The sequence below is a fragment of the Glandiceps talaboti genome, chromosome 5 (genome assembly GCF_964340395.1).
Source record: "Glandiceps talaboti chromosome 5, keGlaTala1.1, whole genome shotgun sequence".
Classification (NCBI taxonomy): Eukaryota; Metazoa; Hemichordata; class Enteropneusta; family Spengelidae; genus Glandiceps; species Glandiceps talaboti.
Window position 1 is genome coordinate 10,093,619 of NC_135553.1, and position 21,485 is coordinate 10,115,103.

General features: G+C 34.9%; 1 protein-coding gene across 1 annotated transcript; it reads right to left on the minus strand.

Moving 5' to 3' along the window:
* Positions 1-5,203: 5,203 nt before the first annotated feature.
* LOC144436008 (growth factor receptor-bound protein 2-like) lies at positions 5,204-17,972 on the minus strand. Its single transcript, XM_078124678.1, has 5 exons — positions 17,593-17,972; positions 17,295-17,392; positions 13,554-13,676; positions 11,949-12,111; positions 5,204-10,284 (listed from the first exon to the last, which is right to left on the minus strand). The coding sequence occupies exons 1-5, from the start codon at positions 17,668-17,670 to the stop codon at positions 10,093-10,095; spliced, it is 654 nt and encodes a 217-aa protein (XP_077980804.1). The 5' UTR covers positions 17,671-17,972; the 3' UTR covers positions 5,204-10,092.
* Between the last annotated feature and the right edge of the window lie 3,513 nt (positions 17,973-21,485).

The following is a 21,485-nucleotide window of genomic DNA, read 5'->3' on the forward strand; positions in this document are numbered from 1 at the left end:
AGTGGTGTCCTTAAGTCTCTCAAATAAAACAGTACGAGACAGTATGATCTTGATAATCTCCTTAGGTCTCCCAAATAAACCAGTATGAGATAGGGCGCGTTCAAGATACCATAACGTATGTCAACGGCTAATGAAATGGTGTTAAGTGTATCTTATCCGTAAATAAGGTTGTCCCACGAAATACCAAAATGGCAGGTTCATTTAGAATCAGATGTTTTCGTGTTATGTTAGAAATTTGTTATGTACTGTTAACAAGGGCGAGTCAGCCAATTAGCACATCCCATTGTAGTTTCATCAGGACACGATCGGAAGCCTCGAAAAGTGGTCTATTTACAATTTTGTGAACTATTTATCGTTCTGTTCATACTATTAAAGTGATCTTTGACCTGTGACCCTAGCAGCAAGTGTTGGGTCATTAACTCACACGATGTTAAATAATTCATCTTACCAGTATACATGTCTACTTATATGGTTTTGCGCTTTCAAATGCGGTGATCGAAAGTATTAAAACAAATAATGTACGTGAACTTTCTCGGTTAAATGGGTTGAAAAAATTACTACGTTATGAGTACTATGCTCAAAGTTACATTCGCCAATGAAATGACTTTACGCAGACCTGGCATGCAACCATCTTGCTTTTTGTATGGCGAGTCATATCCCGAAAATGCACACCACCGTTAGCTTACGGTATTTTATCTTACGGTATTTTAGCCGTTCAAGAGGAAATGCTACCTAATGGATAGCTAACAGGATGTACCCTGAACGCGCAGACAGATTTTGATCTATTAGTGAGTGGTCTCCCTAAGTCCCTCAAATAAAAGAATTTGAGACAGCATCATCTGAATGGTCTCCTTAACGTTTTCATATAAAACAGTATGATCTATGAGGTCTGTAAGTTTCTCAAAACAAAACATTTACAAAGTGTTAGTATGATGTCAGCAATAATGACACTGCCAAATATTAGCATATTTACCCAAATCTTTTGTAGTATTGGAAATCACAACATTACTGTTTTAGTGAAAATTTCTCTTTTTAAAAATTAAAGTGACATAAGTTGAGTTTACAGTGCTTTTCACTTGGGTGAAGATACTGATGTAAAATGTCAGAGCTGCATAGCATTAAAAGTTGTCTTCTCTGGTTGTTAGCACAATAGAGGGCATATTAAATAGAAATTTCCTCATTATTTTATTCAATATATACATTATTATGTCATCAAATCATACGTATTATGCCCGAATACCAAGTGAAGTGATGATTACATCTGTGTCAGTAAGCAGGGATGTAGAAAAAGGGTGGTAGCCGGCAAAATCTGCCGGCTACTCTGCAAATCTTGCCGGCTGCTTTTACGGGAATATGTCTTTAAAATTTCTTTGTTTCAACCACTATACATCCATCGTTTGGGCTGATTCATGCACCTCTCTTGTAGGTATGACCACCTAGTTTTACAAGTTTAAAAGTAGCTAATAAAAGAAAATAACCCCCCAAAACAAATTTTAAAAATTAAAAAAATTAAAAAAAAAAATTATGAACTCAGCTTATGCCCTTTAATGATCTGAAAAAATACCACATTAACTGTCACAGTTTATGCTAATTTACATTTTCTAGGCAGTCAGAGATTTTTATGGCAGTTTGACTGGAATTTTCTGAAGATTTTCTGAAATGTATTTTGTTGTTTCTTTATTCTGAGATGCTTTTACTAAGCAAATGAGATGTTTGGAATTTGTACAAACCAGTAGTGAAACTACTTATAACGGATTAAAATTTGTTTATTAAGGAAATAGATTATGGTCTGAATTGAAAATTTTCCATTATGAAAAAATAAAAGTGGTGATTCTATTCCATGTTGTACAATATGTCATTGAAATTGTATCATTTAAGATGTAGTTTGAAATACATACAATGTATGTCAAGTACCTTTTCTTGTACAACACAAGGGATGGTAGCACACAATTGCAACTCAGACATTCAGTGTGCTAGTGACCTTTGACCCAATTGACCTTTGATCTTGATGTGGCAGATGCAATGTATGTTAAGTACAATACCAGGCAAGTTAAAAGAGAAAAGTAAACTTATGTAAATATGTGTTTAATTTACCCCTATGTCTGTGTATCTTAATATAGTCACTGTGATAGAAATATTGCGACATTGTGAAATCAAATTTCTGTCATTTATACTTGAAGTGAAAGAGTGAGAATGGATTTTTCAAACATTTTTTAACATACTAACACCTTGGAAATATTATGGCAAACATTTGCTGTTACTTTGTTCAAGAAAAAAAAAATCAATCAGGGGTCACTAAATTTTTGAAGTAGAGGTCAAAATAGTATCAAATTAAGCCATTGTTAAATCCAACATGGCCGCCGAATATTGTGTTTTAACCTGTATGGGGAAAATATAAGACAATGAATTTCCTTGAAAACAAGATGGTGAACTCCCAGTTTTCTTTTATTATTTCAAAAAGGACCAGGAACAGGTTTTCATATGGCAAAGTTTGGAGAGATTTTAACAACTCTGATTTTCAGGGAATTGTCCCAAGGTGCAATCAAGTTTACTGATCAATTCTATGTTTTGCATTCCAGGACCATATTTACGATATTTCAGGAAGAAATTATTAAAACTGACACTGTCAAAAGTTTAATATTATTTGAAATTACTGTAAGCTTCTTTCTGCAGTCAACAGTGTAGGGATAGCATGGCAAACACGTATGTATACAAAATAGCACTGAACTGGAACCCAATCAAAACTTGATGAAATATCACAGGTTTTCAAACCTTACTGTCAGTTATCAAAATGAAAATTTGTTTTCAATTATTTTCCTTGATTGTATTTCCCTTGTGATATGATGTAGAGTAGTGTGGCGCCAGAGTTGTTAAATGTGTTGAAAAGCCTTCCTCTATATCACTCAAAACATACTAAAGGATGTAAACAATTTATAATTAAACAGTCTGTTTCAAACTTTGCTTTGAGAATAAAAAACACATTTGCATAACAAATAACACAGTAACTGTTGTTTCACTTCTAGGAAATTCATTTCTAGAGAATTATGCATGTTCTAGGAAATTATTAATTTCCAGAGAATTATGCATATTCTAGGAAATTATTCATTTCCAGAGAATATATTTATATATATAACCATTTACCCCCAGTTTAAAACTACACTATAGCTGTCTTAAACTGGGGCATTGTGTTTTCGATCAGACAACTAACAATATATTTTGCAGAAAATTGTCAATATACCGAAAATTAGACATTGTACATGTTAATTAAAGGTCAGTTTTATCCAAAAGTACAGTAACAGGTTGAAATCATGATGTTATTGGGGTGCTGATTTTAGGGTGTGGACCCAAAGACAATTTGATTGGATTTCTAAGTTGTACCATAGACAGTGGAGAAGAAACTCCCATGTCTATGGTTGTACCATGTATTATGTGTGTACAGCTACACAAAAATACTTACCCACAGGTAAATCAATGCTGTTCAGGTGTACACTATTTTGAGTAAGTCATTATTCTAACTAATCAGTTCCCAAAAAATCATTCCGGTTGTCAATTGTTTGTATTACACCAACAATCAGCTGTTTTTAAAGTATGCAAGCAAAGATTTCTTTAATAGCCCAGTTCCATAATGGCATCAGTTAATTGTTTGATTTCTCTGAAATCATTCATTTCTAAGAAATGCAAATATGTAACTGCCCGTCATTTATATTGTTACAACAATAGACAGCTTTCATACCTTTAAAATGTACAGGCAAAGATTTCTGAGCAAAGTCTACCCACAATGGACTTGTGATCAACTGTGTTTTATTAAAGAGACAAAAATCTGATTATATGAATCAAATGAATAAGTAAGTAACCTTTCTGAAAATACTGAATATTTCAGCAAGTTTCCCTTCATTGATTACTTGTATGTGTGGTTACTGTAAAATGTGGCTGGATTATAATATTTGAAGCTTCAATCATTAAAGGGGAACACCACTCATAAACTATGGGTTCTGATGAGTCATTTCATCTACAATTGCGATTTCAGAGAAACATCATGTTGATCTTGTGCTATGGACTATTGCATCATGGGAGTCAGCTGAAATAATATATTCAACTTGCACACTGAATATTCATGAGTCCTGAGTGCCTATACCCATTCAGTGTAAAAAATCTCATGAATATACCCATTCAGTGTAAAAAATCTCATGAATATTCATTTTGTAACGTAAATATATTTCTGTTGACTCCCATGATGCAATAGCCCACATACCATATAAAGGCAGAAGATCAACGTGATGTTTTTCTGAAATCACAAGTAAATCTCCAGAATCCGTAGTTTAAGAAAATGACTTAATTTCCAGGAGTGGTATTCCCCTTTAGTCATTCCAGATTCCATACTTCTCAACACACTTGACTGTAATATTGGCGACTGTAAACACTGCAACAAGGCTCACAAAACAGTTCAAACATGTACATTAAGACTCAACAAAGGATTTTACGTCTTGTTGCAGATCTCATGAGATATGCCTAAGCAACAATAGCGATGATGATGCCAAGAATAGTGTTGCTAAGCATTTGACACTTTCAGCTTGACCACCCTCAAGTGGTTGCTATGGATGCAATGGCTCACACGGGATCTCTCGAGATCTGCCACGAGACGAAAAAACATTCATTCAAAGTTCAAACATACTCATGATTGAGCTCTCACACATAGCAAAATATAAGATTTTTTATAGCCATAACTCTATATTTAAAGCACTCTATATCAATCCCTGTTCAGCAGTATCAAACTAAATGACCCCTCTTAATTCTGTCAGCCATTGTGATTTAATCAGACCCAGATATCAGTGATAAAAGTTTAGAACCCTGGCTGCAGCTGTACAAGGTGAAAGAGTCAGCCATGTGGCTAATATTTTACCTCTGCATGAGTCACACTCATCATTCAGTTCAGATTAGCTGACAATTAGCTGAAAGGTAACTTCCCCAATTGCTTGCAAGTTATATATATATATATATATATATATAAATATAGTTATATATATATAGTTATATATATATATAAATATAGTTATATATATATAGTTATATATATATATATATATATATATATATATATATATATATATATATATATATATATATATATATATATATATATATATATATATATTTCATGACATTCATTCATTTCAAGTAAACAACACACACAACAACACAAAAATTACAAGGAGGCATTGTACTTTTTATTGAATTCATAGCTTTGGCATGATTTACTTCAGAATTCTATGTTTTGAAAAAAAAAAAGAAAAAGAAGAAAGCATCTGACTTTGGTGTTAGTGGCATACTATGATACTATCAACTTGTGCATGTGGTTGGGATACAAATGGCCATTGTCATTAGATATATAAATCATAGTTAGAAAGCTGGCTGGCTTACAACATCCCAGTTTTTTTTGTATGAAAAAAGATCATTATGACAAGGGAACAACTACACTAATATAATTACGCTTCTTCATCTTGGGTGGCAGAACATGTGAAATCTTTAGTATGCTTTGTAAATACTTGTAGAAGGCCAAAAAAAAGAAGAAGAATTGTTTTTGGTCAGCGTGTGCGCATCACTTAAGTACCCTCGCGTCGGTCTTTTTTTGTGTGTTTGCCCGGCCCATGCAGTTTGCAGATCTGGTGGGAAACACAAAAATAACTCTCCCTACTTCAGTGAAGACAACTGCAGAGCCAATCATGAACAAGCAAATGACAGCTGCCCCACATACACACTTGCTCTGAAGTACTAAATCTAAAGAACAGTAACTGCTATAAATAGTAGATTGAGTGAAAGGTTTGTTGAGAATTAAAAGAAAAATAAATTTGCACTTGTCGCACCACTTTACACAAACTGTCCTGACCAGAACCAATTCTTTTTTCTTTCTTTTTTTTACCTAAATGAATAGAGGAGACAATATCTGTAACTTTTAGGCTATTTTCTTTATTATTAAAATGTACAAACAGGAAACTTGCGATGTATGTTGGATTTTCATTTTTAGATTAACACAATACATACTAGCTATCCTATTGTAATACAAGCTGTAACTATCCCAGTATGACTTGACAGCCATTATCATCAATATTTTGCTGAAATCATCACATTTTCAGAGTGGACTTGCACTGCATGAAACTACTAGCTTATAATTGAGTTTGTTTAGCTTGGTTACTCACATGACACACAATTGGTGAATAGTTTGGCCCTTACTTTGAAAAACAAATGTGTTGCTTATTATATTAAGTATTCAAATTGACAAATTATACGCATTATTGAATAATATTATGAAATTCATACTTCAAACCCTATTTGGTACAAGGCTATACTTTTTAAATTAACGGTGATATTTATACTTCAAGTATCTCAGTAAAGCTGTGGACAAATGTGTTCTAACCAAAAGTACAATTTGTCAAAATTAAATAGCATGTCGGTGCTTATATAATTTAGAATCTCCTTACTGCATCAACATATGATGAGGGTACTTTTAATGTTTTCAAAAATAAACAGCAAAACATATTTTTGCTATAATTCATGTCCTAGACTACATTCTGAAATCTTTCATAGCACAAAAATAGGTTTTATATATTTCTGTCATACACATGTACAGCATGTTTTCTCAACTTTGGGTGTTTCTACTACCAACAGTTCACTTTGCAGTGGGGCCAATGATTGGAGAGCATTCATAACTGTACCTTTCTCATTGTAATCATTAAAGATATAGTGCCTCACCAAGGAAAGTGTTTGGCTAAGCCACTTCTTTCACTCTTTCCAGCAAAACTGTTTGATCTGATGTGCACTTCTCAAGGTATTCATGTGGAAAGAGTAGAAAATACATACTCACTCTGGTTCTTAAAGTTTGAAATATCGGCCCAATAAATAAGTTCGGTGTCTGATTGCTGTGTTATACACTGATAGAGGGAGTCGATGTGTGCTTACATTTATAGGATGCGTTCAAGATACCTAATGCATGTAAATGGCTAATGAAATGACTTTTGAGCGTATTATGAACTATCAAATAGGTTGTCCTGCGAAATGCCAAAATGGTGGTTCATTAGTATATAAATTTTTCGTATATAAATACTAAAGATTTGGGTATTTACTCTTGATTTGGGAGAGTCGGCTAATTCGAACATACCATTACACTTACAGTTTCGTCTGGATACGATGAAACCTTGAAAAGCTGTCTATTTACAATACCGTGAACTATTTATTGTACTGCTTGTACTATCGAAGTTATCTTTGACCTGTGGTCTAGCTTCAACTCACACGGTCAATAATTAATCTTACCAGTATACATGTCTGCTTATATGCTTTTACACTTTCAAGTGCGGTGATCGAAAGTAAACAATAATGCGTGTGAACTTTCTCGGGTTAAATGGGTTGAAAAAATGACTGTTACGAGTACTACACTCAAATTTGCAATTGTCGATGAAATTACTTTACGCAGATATGGCAGCCACCTTGCTTTTTTGTACGACGAGTCATGTCCTGTGTATGCACACCTCCTTTAAAGGTGTTACCTTACGTTATGTTAAAGATGGGAACCATTACATTTAGCCATTCAAGACGAAAGGCTACCTAATGGATTACTAACGGGATGTATCTTGAATGCACCCTTGTTTTCATTGGTTGTTCTATTGTAGGCATAAGAAGACTCCCTAGCTTGCTGGCACAATGGAAAGTGACACATAATCACCTGACATTGGTCATTTCTCCCTTTGTTAGGTGTTAAAGGAGTAAAATGTCACATTTCAACATGTATATTGAACTGTTGAATGCTGTGTACACAATTGTCAGATTTCATAAGGATAGAAAACTCCAAACAAGACTTAGTCATTTTTTGGAGAATACTGATGAGGCACTATGACAGCTATAGTGTTCTCCACTGTTCTCTTACCAATCAAAATACCTTGTCAAACGCTTTTTTGTTGATATCATTGCATTACCTTTTTACAACGTTTAAGCCACTGGAATCAGTTCAGAAGTTATCTTTCTTTTTTGGATTTTTCAGTTGGTCACATAATTGATTTTTGTCATCAAATTATACAAAATATTATTACATCAAGTTGGAAAAAAAAATTCAGGTTACAGACACTGTCCCTCTGCATATGAATCAAACACCAGTACATAATGTAAATTTTTTGTGGTAAAATAACACTTCCTGCTCAAAATGTTCATACAATGCAATGTACATGTAGTTAGCATAATTCACATAAGCATGATTGTTCATTTAAATTTTTTAAATTTTATGTTTGAAGTGTAGCCATCCTCCTCAATACTCTAGGAAAACAAGGTAAAAAGAATATAGCATGCATATGCATTTCACTTCGTATGTTTAGCAGCATGTAACGAATACTAAACTGGGGAAGGCCGAGGGTAGGGTTATTAGAAACGCTCACTTAATTTCCATCATTACAAAAATATAGATCTCTAATATGCCAACACTCCATAAAACTAAATTTTTGCTAGAGTGGGATAAACACAAAACTAGAAACTAGTGCCAACATACAACAATTTTCTGAGCTCTGTGTTTTTTTTACCTTTCCACAACATGCAGTTTTCAGCACATTAATCTCCTTCAAGCTACATATTATTTTATTAATATACGGAAGTAATATTTTTATAAGAAAGACATCTTTCTTTGAAAAATCTTAAAATCTATTAATATCTTAGCATTATTGTCATATTTCTCAATTGCAATATTTAAAAAAAAAAAAGATATTCACACTGGCGAGCATTTTTTGTCATATCAATAATTACTGCTTCTTTCCACAACTACACAGCTGAATCACGATCATATATCATAAGCTTTCATACCTCAAAATTCCTATATTTTGGTACAGCCCTATGGGTTGGTCGAACCATTATCAAGGAAATAGGAATGAAAGGGTTGAAAGTTACAAACCATGCTCCGATAAAATGAACATCTAATATACCAGGGGGTAATCAAGCAAACTGTCATGCTACATTATTTTATAAGTTGGCCTACCAAAGAGTCAGCGGCTTCACATAATTTTCAGTCTTTACTACAAAGCAATGTAATACTGCTAGTTCTCCTTCATGTACTACTACACCCTTCTATAAATTCATTACTTTATGTGTGCCATTTGGACACAAGACCACAGACAGATTTCTCCTAGGCAGGTGTGGATAAGTTATATTGTTTACCAGTCCCCCATCTTGAAGTTGTACATATATGTATGGATAAACCTACAAAACCAAAAACCTACTAACCATGCTTTTTACCAAAGTGACTGACAAAAAGTAAATATTTTACTAGTCTTAGATTTTGGAAGATAAACAAAGAGAAAAGCATTTCAGCACTTTTTTTTTCATTAATATTGTTTTTGACTTTAACAAAAATAAAAAAATTGCCCACAATTTGTAACAGAATCTCAACAAAGCAGCAACAATGCATCGTAATAAAAATAAAAAAGATGCGAGAATGACAGGTTCTTTGTACCAGCCACTCTCACATAACAGAAAACAATTAACATATTTTGCAGTTGCTAAAGGTGTTTTACAGTTCCCAAGTAAATTATCCAGTGCCTATTTTACAATAACTTTATCTGCTTACATGAATAAGAGTTGCACTGAAGTTGTCACCTGCCAGTAGTTAACTGATAGATGGTGCAATGATGATGACAATAGTAGAGTTGATAATTAATTACGACAATGGCAACGATGATGATCATAATGATGATGACAATGATAATGATGATGATGATGATGATGATGATGACGATGATGATGATGATGATGATGATGACGATGATGACGATGATGATGATGACGACGATGATGATGATGATGATGATGATGACGATGATGATGACGATGATAATGATGATGACGACATTGATGACTACAACACCAGATAGGATAAGAGGCAACAACTTCAGTGAATTGACAACAGCTTCCATCTGAATCCATTTGAAGACTTATGCAGGTTTTTTTCAGGATGCGAGTTCTTCTTTGGAAGTGTCCACAACTGGATTTAGTACCATCACACAATGGAATACTTTGCATATCTTACAGTCTATGTATAATAAACTCCTGATGATGTCATGTACCCTAATTCTGATGGTCAGGCTGTAAAGGTGACACATACGGTGCTGGAAACATTCCTGTTCTGCCATGACACTGTCCTTTCCACCAATTGGCATCTTGTTTGTCAAGAACTGTGATGACATCATTGCGACGAAACTGTAATTCTCCATCCTCTTGTGGATCAAAATCAAACAATGCTTGTACCGTATTGTGTTCCTGTTGGAAACAACCAAAACATATTGATTCAGTTCCATATCAAAGACAAGTGATGTCAGATTTGGTGATTTATACTGCAACACTAAAAGTGAGTGACACAGGATCACCTTACTCATTCTGCTATTGTGTATGCATTACTTCTACTTTGACAGTGTTACATGATGTATCACTAAATTGTGACCCCAGAACTCACAGGAGCACTGATGGAACATCACTTTAATGCTCTGACATGCTACCCCAGTCTTTTTTAGTGGATAACTGACAGTGTTTTCATGAAGGTTTGAGAACCTTGACTTGTTTCCCATCATTTCACTCTGATTTTCAGCTGCTTCTAACTTACTCTGTGAAACATTTTGAAATTGAAATACATATACAATGTGATGTAATATCACAAAGACAGCAATATTTTCCACATAATCACATGCAATTGACATAGCTAGGTAAACTACCAAAAAGTCAGAGTGTTGGGGTGATATACTAAAAATACCAACAGTAGACAATCAATGTAAACGTTTTAGAAAGCCACTCAATACAGACACACTTTATTGTGCATAGAGTGCTAATAAACCTACTTCATCTCTTCAATAATATTCTAGTTTTATGTAAGAAGTCAAACATGGTTATTCTACCTATTTTGGTGCATTAACACTTTGGAATGTCAAAGTGTTTCAATGTTGAAGACATTCATATTATATGACAATCGTTATGCAAATCATTATGCAAATTACCATGTTACTGATACATACATGTAAGTTATTAAGCAAATTAGTTGCCATCCTTGCAAATCTATTCCTTGGGAGAACACTGTTACATACATACAATTTATTTATGAGACAGTAACAACAACTCATCCTGTAAATATTTATGTCTGAATGTCAGATTGGGGTTTCAACAGAAGCTTATATTTATGAATAACCTTTCCATTACAACTAACTTACTAACTAACTAACTAAAATATGTATAAGCTTGCATGTCTGGGAAAGCAATACAATTCTGCACATGTAAAAACCTTTAGCAGTTGCAACTTTTTTTGTTCTTAACATGAAATCTTAGCCACTGCAACACCCACCAAACCTTTCCTGGAAACATATCAAATCATTTGATTAGCATAGCTGAATTATTTCTTTACTAATCATTGACGGTATCATATATACTTGCTTGATGTCTGTATGAAAGATATCATGCAATCAGGTAAGGACTCAATTACCTGTTTATCATAGCCTGTTTACGGTGCTAGTGGTACTCCATTTATCTCTCATACCATGCTTGTGTTGAGAATGTTTACAACTGATTCAGTAAGCCGCATCCCAAAAGTCATTATCACAGACTTGTATATTAAATTTACCTACTTACATTAAATTATCACATGTACATTTGACATGCTTCGTGTGTAAATGCATTAATCTCTGTGGTACATGTACATTTACATAATGACTTCATTTGAATACCATATGGTTGTAATCAGGTTCTTGGGCACACATATCCAAATCGTAATTACCAATGTATTCACATTCTCAACACAACCAGTGGTACAAGAGATAAGCAGAGTAGATTAGTGCCAGTAAAAGAGGCTATGTTTATCAACAAATAAAAAATATGAAAAATAATGTTCAAATTACAGCTAATGGGGCTTTAAATGAGGAAGTGAAACAATTTGACATTACCTGTTTTGTCATATCTTTAAGGCAAATAGTCTGTGTTCTGCTAACAGATGCCGTTCTGTGATATTCTACTAGTTCATTCAATGAGTTGAATTTAACTACCCAGAGGAAATACTTGCCAGAACCATCCCGTAGAACTTTGAAATGCTGAACTTCTGATTTAAATCTAAAATGAAGAAACACAACAGAATTAGCTTCATCATCTGAAAGAACTATTTCAGGTACACGCCAGAGTGTCCCAACCACGCCTAGCCTTTTGGTAGTGGCTCTTACTCAGTGGAGCTACAAACAAAAAAAGGCACAAATTCTTAGTGAGGTTTAAATCTTTCCCACTGACTGTGAGATGACATCTATAGTGTCACCAAGTTATTAGAACCCAATTCAGGATAAGCTAATCACAAAAGGATAGATTTCATGACAGAAGATAAACATATCTAAGTGGGGTTGGACATTGCTGTAAGAAATCAGAATCATATTTTAGGTTTGAATACTGTTATTACTGCAAATTTAAAAGGACAGGTGTGGTTGGAGAGTGCAAGATCCAAAATCTCCACATGACTGCATGCTGGGCTAGGTCTGTAACTGCAACAGTTATGTAGGACACAGCTTTTGAGTGCAATAATGTGTTAAAGGCAGTGTATGAATGATCATACAAGTGACAGTACATACTATTTATACGTATATTGTAGTGCACCATAGGACATCTGTGTACAAAATCCTTTTCCATAGATGTATGGTTGGTCTGGAAAACGATGTTTGTTTAAGGATAATTGGTGTATTATATGAAGCTGTGATCTTATCTCATCTTTTTGACCTTCTCTCTAAACAGTTACATCAGTCTTATCAAACAGCACAACATATATTATATATAATAATAAACACAATTTTATGATAAGGCATCTAATGTCAAAGTATGTATAATTGTAACAACAGACCATTTTCAACCTTATACTATGTAGAAGACATGTATCATTTTCAACATAACACCAGTAATGTTCAGACATGTTGTAAATCAAATCCATTGTACTAAACTCACAAACAGCTTACAGCAAGGAATTCTCATGACCTGCATGAAGTACACAGCACCCTCTTTACAATAAATTTCTTGGGGGAGCAAAAGAGAGTTTGTGGCAAAGAAATGGTTATAATGAAGTGTTCAATATACAAGGAGTGTTGTATGGAAATGATCATAACGAAGTGTTCAATATCGTGAAGTGTTCACTGTGGTCAATCATTAATTCAATATTACCACTGACTGTAAACCTTACTGTACGTACATGAAGTCAACAAGGTTGTGGTAGACTACAGTAAGCCCTTCCGCAACTTTGGTTACTACAGTGAGCATGGTATACATGTATACACATTGCCAGACTTGCAGTATATGTACATTAGAAATCTATGTTTGAGGGTCAATGTATTTCATTTTAGCCAAACTTTTATAAATACTCTGTAGCAAGCTTGTAACTTTTGAGATTTGACTAAAAATAGTCTAACAATTCAGAGATATCAGTATATACCTATAGTGATGCTTTTTCTCATGACAAGTTATTATATGTAACTTTGTATTCTACAGATGGGCAACCAAGTGCATTTTTCACAATTACTCACTTGACTGACAATGAAAAGTCTCCTGGTGCACTCTCACTTTCTCTAATTAGAAAAGCACCATCATGTGGTTGTTGTTTCAGTACCTCTTCTGCCTTGCTTCTACTTATTTTACCATGAAACCACCTGCAAGTAAAAGTGAGAGAGAAGTGAAGAAGAGCAGAATTTTCTCCCATCAATCATACTTCCAAGATGATACATTTATTTTGTTACAGTCAATTCCATGACACGTTGCCAAAACTGTCAGTCGCATTGTTATCACTGAAGTCTGGTAGAAGTATAAACTTTATATGCATGTATTTATATCAGATTTCAATGACTACACACTGGTAACAATGTGTTATGAGTAACTAAAGGAGTGTATGCAATGATGAATCTTTTCAGTAAGTCCAGTTTACCTTCCAAGTCTAAGCCAATTTTAGGTCAGTGACATTGACATTGAATTGTAACACAACATGATTTGGGCACTGCCCTATCTCTTACTATGTAGTGACTTACAAGAAATCCCAGTATTTATCATTTTGACTTACAATGACAAAATTTGGCTATCATTAGATGACACACTTAGTGAGTCTATGTGTTTCATAACAGTGATCACTCCTATTGTGTTATCATGTCAACATGTCTGTAGCATTGTCAGTCTGTATCCACCCATTCTTTAGTATCAAAGTAATATAAATACCCATGTGACACAGTTGTGGTGGTGTCTGTTGAAATTGACTATAAAACACAAGTGAAATTGGCTTCACCATGCAAATGAGATAATTCAATATACCAATCAAATCCCACTTGACTTTCCCCAGGTAATTAACCTTCTACTTTTGCTTTTCAACATTCGTAAACAGAAATTATGGTGCAAACCCAAAAATAATATAAGTCAACAAAAAACACAAAGGAGTGGCCACCTATGTCAGTCACTGTAGGTTGATAAGGTTGGAACTTGCCCAAGTGTGACCTCATATCACCCTCTGAGGTCAGAGTGTTTGACCACAGAGAAATGTGATCTTATCTACAAATAAATCTTACTTTATCAAATGCTTAGTCTTTCTTATTCTATTGGGAATATTATTTTTTATGAAGTCAAATTAATATGGATTCATCATCTCAACATATACACAATTTACCAAAATGGCAGACTTGTACTAATTAATGTTAACAGCCAGGGTTTCAAACCCAGGTTCTTACATTCATTATCTTATCAGTTAAAGGCCAGGGTTTCAATCCCAGGTTCTTACATTAGTGTTATCTTATCAGTTAAAGGCCAGGGTTTCAATCCCAGGTTCTTACATTAGCATTATCTTATCAGTTAAAGGCCAGGGTTTCAATCCCAGGTTCTTACATTAGCGTTATCTTATCAGTGGAATCTTAATTCTTTTGTTCTGGACCAACTTTTGTATAGTTGTCAGATGAATATTTTTCACACCTATTAGGCTAAATTGTAATCGTAAACTGAACTGAGTCCTTAATATACATGTAGCTCTTAGATGTGTGCCTGAGAGATTGAATGAATGAAGACCATACAATAGAGAGTTATCTGGCTACTCTAAGCAGTGAAGACTGTCACCACAACAAACAGACAAGAAGGGTTATTATATTGTATCTTGCTAACCTGAGGAGCAATTTCAACCTACTACCAAGGAAAGCAGATCATTTATTACAACCATGTACAATAATACATCTATTCATTGGGAGTGCCAAAGAGCCAAGATACAAAGAGTTGGTAAAACAGTTAGCTAACTTTTTCACCATATTGGTAATGATTTGTGTTTAAGTACATCTTGTATGGTATCCATGAATAGTAGCTACTATATCAGCTTATTTCAGCAACAAATGTCATTTTTTGTGTAGGTTTAGTTATTTTCTGATGTTTCAATGAATGACATTTGACAACCACATTCAAAGATACAAAATTGACAAAGTGACACAAAGCACTGCTGCAAATTTCACTGATAAGAATTTAATATTGTCATAAGCATAATGGTATTATCAATTTTTGATAGTGATACCTGTCTTGAACAAAAACTTACAGCCGAGGTCAAAGGTCATGCAGAGGGTTTCAACACTAAAACAAACAGTTTGTGACATTTACTTGTGTCCTGACGTGACAAAGCCACAACTGAATGATATGTCCCTATTGCATGTATATGACTTGCCCTTGTCATTGATGTACACCACAGTTCAGTACATTGAGGAGATTTTCAATTTGAATGTACCACAATTTTGTATGTTGTATGCATTCGTATTCAGGATGAGACAGTGGCATCCTTCGCCAACTGTTTATATCCTTGAATCTGTATCATTATACATGACCTTTTTTGAGAACTACAGAAAAACACTTCAAAACACATAATATTCAATCGTAAACAATTGTTAACAGTAACTCAACTTTTTTATTTTCCTTTCTCTGAGACTTCTCGTATCAAAATTTCCAAGAGCTCTTTTTGACAAAACTGACACAAGGAACATCAACTGTGTTGCAGTGAAAATGAAGTCACATATCCACCAACAAATACAGCTAAAATGATGTGGGTTTGGCGTTTCACTCAGGAGACATTACATTTTTGACACAATGATAGATATATTTCAACTCTAGACTAACAATAACAGAGACACAACAAACACACCAGGATCCACACAGAGATCAATGTTCACCTGTTTATACATGTTGAAGAAGTGTTATCAAGAGTTCACCTGCTGCCTACACTGAAGTTTCTATCCACTCTTTCCTTTTTCAAAACTGCATGATGTAAAAGTCACTGTGTACTATTGAAACATTGTGAAAAAAAAAACTTGTTTCCTTGAGCTAGATAGAATCACATTTTGTATAAGCTCTGAACTCAAAGTGTAAATAATTTCATTTATCTTTGTTATTTACTCACATACACAGCTAAAGAAGGCTGAGTGATTTCGCCGAAATATTCTAGGTAAACTATTTACTGAGTTTGGAACTAATACAAACAAAAAATTATGAAGAATGATGACAAATGGGAATCCCCATTCCCCCACCCTAGTTTCAGTATCATGTTTACATACAATAGACTGAATTTCATATATACACATCACATACATGACTAGATCTTTTGTCTCTTTGTAATGTTCACTTCAATTTAGTGATGTTGCCATTTGTCAACAATTGAAACTACATGTTCATTCTGAGCCAGATAGTTATTTTTTTACAACAGATACATGTAAGATGTGATAATATATTCATATAAAACATGTTTGACATTACATCCTCTAGAGTTCACTCATTAAATGTATACAGTGTTGTCCAATTGCAATAGAATTTATTATTTCTCATTTCCGTCAATTCATTTTATTTCTTTAAGTTGCTGTGTGGTGTAACATGACTTTGTCCAAAACAAATTGTGACACTGTCTTGAGTATGTCTATACAGTGTTTAGACACGTCAGATAAATATTTTAGACAAACGTTGTCTGGGTATGACTTAATACACATGATGTGATATCATCATGGATCTCAAGGTCATTCGAGTATTCGCTCTCTTGAATGTCAACACTACACGCATTGTATTCATATATAAATGTGTACGTCAAGTCGCATAGTTGAAATATAGGACAACTCCCCCACCCTCTTCAATGCGATGGTAAATAAACCGAACAACGCCCAACTAAAATGTCAACGGGTGCGATGTCCTAAATAATGGAATTGCCGAAAGAATTGTGATCGAAAGTCACAAAACTTCGCAACTTCTGTTAGTGTTACATGTATACATGTACTTACTCATGTGGTTTCATATTTATATAATTCTTTGGTATAAACCCTTCTCTGCCATCGGCTTCCGCCTTATACCAGTTTGCATCGTAATCAAGATTGAGCACCTGCAAAGATTACGTACACAATTATTTTGAGAACATGAAACGTAAATGTGTATAGAACATGAATGTGTCGGAGATAGGATGTCGTTCGATCTTCAAGTTTTTTCCGTCAATGAAAACCTGTTTCTTTTCCCAACAATACATGTTCAATAGATTCGTCATGTTTCAATAGCATTCACAGAATGGTAGGAAATCGTGATTACCTTCAAAATCTGGGATCTTTTAAAGGAGAGTTCGTCTTCTGCAGTGGCGTTAAAATCAAATTTCGCTTGTGCCTCCATGTTTTCCTCTGCTAATGCTGTCTACACACGTACAAGTCCGCGTCCATAAACGATAGACGTCGGTCATGTCCGGCCACAACACTTATATTAGCGGTGTATTTGGTGCCCAATTCTCGTATTAATACCAATTTACGCAGCCCGGTGTATCCTAATAGATAATAAACGCTACGAAAATTCTTGAACGATCGATAAAAACTATATTTTCGAACTAAATGTCGTGTAACTCTTCGTTGTTAGTGTCCAAATCGGCGTTATATTTTCATCAGATGGCCATTTCCCTGTTGACGCGTCACATATTCTTTCGCAATCAGGAAGTGGTGGGATTTTGATTCATTTGATATTTTCGCAAAATGTTGAGATCGAGTCACCCTGGAGAAAAATATTAAATATGTTGTATTTTTTTTCTTTGTTCAGATAAGTGCGTTTTGATGGCACAGTAGTGTGTGTGTGGTGCACTCTCTTTCGCACGCGGAGGGATATTCCCACGGTACGAGTAATATGGGCACTTCCTCCCTCGCTTGTGAAGGACGAGTATAAAGTTAGTCTCAGATTCAGAATCAGATTCACATTGGAGGACAAGAATATGAGAAATAGCGCCGAAGGCATTGTAGGTACTATGGACATGGTCTTATTGCTAGGTTTATTTGCATACATTTTTTTAAATATTTGTTCACTTCCCTACCCATCCCCGTTCTTATCTTTGTAATATACATAATCATTTCACTGTGGCTAAGGGCGTGGCCATGGTTGCTAGGGCTAGTTGTGTCAAAAATGGTTTGAACAATAACTCCAGAATAACACCGCCAGAAACATTCCCACCATGTTTCAGCCCCATTCACCATGTAGTTTTGAAGATTTAAGTTTTTGACCAAAATTGCATCATGTTGTGACTATACTCCTTTACACATCTCTAAATGCATCCCCAGCGATTCAGCCCAATCTGCTTGGTAGTTTTGGAATTATAGAATTTTGACAAAAAAGACACACTTTTAAACCTAATTTGCATATCACTGAAGGTATCATCATGTCATGAACAATTCTGAATATATAAAACACCCCTAAGAACGCTCCCACCAAATTTGAGCCCCCACCTGCCCAGTAATTTTGAATTATAGACTTTTGACCAAAAAGGTATCATAAATGTATTACATGTATTAAATGCAAGCTACCCGGACCATCGCCGAGAAATAGAATGTATTTCATGCACCTCTTGAATGTATTAAATGTATTAAATGTATTAAATGTATTAAATGCAAGCTACCCGGACCATCGCCGAGAAATAGAATGTATTTCGTGCACCTCTACAATGTATTAAATGTATTAAATCACAGACAAGTAAAGAAAATGCAAAGCTACCCGGACCACCGCCGAGAAATAGAATGTATTTCGTGCCGGGATTTCGTGCAAATCTAGAAATTCAATGTATTAAATGTATTAAATGCAAGGAACCCCCACCATCGCCGAGAAATAGAATGTATTTCGTGCACCTCTAGAATGTATTAAATATATTAAATGTATTTCGTGCAGCCTTAGAATGTAAAAATGTATAAAATATAAAATAATCAAGTACTTGCCATAACTAGCAAGACTGGTGATCGACTGCGACTTGGAAACTGCGACTTGTTAAGCTGCGCCCCTAAACTATCCTCACGTAACATTCCGTTAGGTATAGCTGCAATACTTGTAGTGTAAGCTGTGAGTTTGTTTTTTGTCCTAAGCAATTCAGATCTGAATCGCAAAGTTGGGTGAATTTTTCTGCTAACTAATTAAATTACGCTTTACCTGCCAAAAAATCGGACATTTCCTAACTCCAACATCAATTACGGAGCCTTCAAGACCAAAGAAATGTTCAGAGCCTACCAGTAATTTGGTGCGGAATCGTGTCTTTCCTAATAGGGTATGTAGCTAAACTCTGTACCTATAAGGGAGCTAAAATATACACAGCTAAACTACAAGACTTTAGCGGATATATATTATATCGTTCTAAACTTTATAAACTTTGTTAACTATCCGCTAATTCGACGGGTCTCTAGTGAAAAAAAAGTTTACAAGGATTTATCCGCTAATTATCCGATCTAAATATCGTTCTAAACTTTATCATGGTAAAGTATCAACTAATTAGCCGGGGCGTCCGCAGTGAAAAAAAGTTTTACAAGGATATATATCAGCTAAGTAGCTAATTAACCGGGCCGTCCCTAGTGAATTTTGACAAGGATATATCCGCTAATTATCCGATCTAAAAATCGTTCTAAACTTTCAAACTATCTACAAATTAGACAGGCCGTCCCTAGTGAAAATAGTTTTACGAGGATATATTCATCCAATCTAAATATCGTACTAAACTTTACACTATCCGCCAAATTAGACAGGCTGTCTCTATTGAAAATAGTTTTACCAGGATATATCCGCTAATTATCAGATCTAAATATCGATCTTTCTAAACTTTACACTATCCAGTAAACTAGCCGGGCCGTCCCTAGTGAAAATAGTTTTAATACCACGATATATCCGCTAATTATCAGATCTAAATTAAATATCGACCGTTCTAAACTTTATATATATAAACAGCAGTGGATAGTTTATAAAGTTTAGATTTAGAGTTAGACCATTATGGTTTGACGCTTCTAACTTAGCTTTCTAAATTTCTAACTTATAAGTTTAGATTTAGATTTAGATACTTCTAATTTAGGTTTCTAAACTTCTAGCTAAACTTTCTAAACTTGCTAAATACACAAGTCCACACCTTACCGGCAAACTACCACCTGCACCTGCAACTTGTCAGCCTCGATGGCCATGGCCCGGGGCCGGGTGGGGGTGGGGGCACAGGGGCATGTATTATTGCTTAGATTGCCATTTTCTTAGGAAAATATCACACGAATCTTGCTGCTACAAATGTAGCAATCTCTATACTACGTAGCTATCTTTTCTCCTTACAGATAGGAATATATAGTCAAAAAGTTGTTTTATTTAGTCTGTAGACCTGGAAAACAACAATCTATGAAATATTACACGCCCCTATGGACGAGAGTAAGCTTGGGGGCAGTGGCTATTAGAATCGAAAGTTTTCTCGTAATACTAGAGATTCAGGTATTTATTTTGTCGATAAGGGCGAGTTGGTCAGTTGGAATATACCACTGCACTTTCGTCAGGACACGAGGAAGCCTCGAAAAGCTGTCTTTATTATAACTCGAGTCAGTGAACTATTTATCTCGATGTGATCTGTGACCTGTGTGACTGTAATAGCGACAAGTGTTGGGTCAACGGACAGGCTGTCAAATAATTAATCTTACCAGTTTACATGTATGTCTCGCTCTTTCAAGTGCGGTGGTCGAAAATAAACAATAAAATGACTATGTTATGTGTACTACACTCAAAGTTACATTCGCCAATACAATGAGTTGAATGAAGACACACACGGCCGCAGCAGCCATCTTGTTTTTCGCTCGAGTATGTACGCCACCGTCTATAATAGCTTATACTACGGGAACTGTTAGCCTCTTTTACCTATCCGTCATGGAACTAGACTACTGTTAGCCGGATTCATAGACAATGCTAACGGGCTATATCCCGAAGACGCCCCTAAAATACCCCCAAGTAAAAGTTTCCAAGTCGCAGTCATGTCCGCACCGGTCTTCCCACAGGCACTTGTTTCCCGAGATATGTAGAATATCAGAATGCAATAAAATGTCGACTTGCGCGATCATAGACACAAGTGTAACTCTACTCCTTTCATATACAGTTAGCTAAACACGCCAATATTCGATATTTCACTGTATTCTGATTGAAATCGATTCTGAACTTCTGATACATTATAA

What these genes read in the sequence shown, in the direction of transcription:
- LOC144436008 (XM_078124678.1), bottom strand. Translation starts at nt 17,670, where the DNA reads ATGGAGGCACAAGCGAAATTTGATTTTAACGCCACTGCAGAAGACGAA. An exon ending in GACTTTTCATTGTCAGTCAA is followed by an intron (nt 12,112 to 13,553) that starts GTGAGTAATTGT and finishes TCTTCATTTTAG; the next exon opens with ATTTAAATCAGAAGTTCAGC. An exon ending in TTAAAGATATGACAAAACAG is followed by an intron (nt 10,285 to 11,948) that starts GTAATGTCAAAT and finishes TGTTTCCAACAG; the next exon opens with GAACACAATACGGTACAAGC.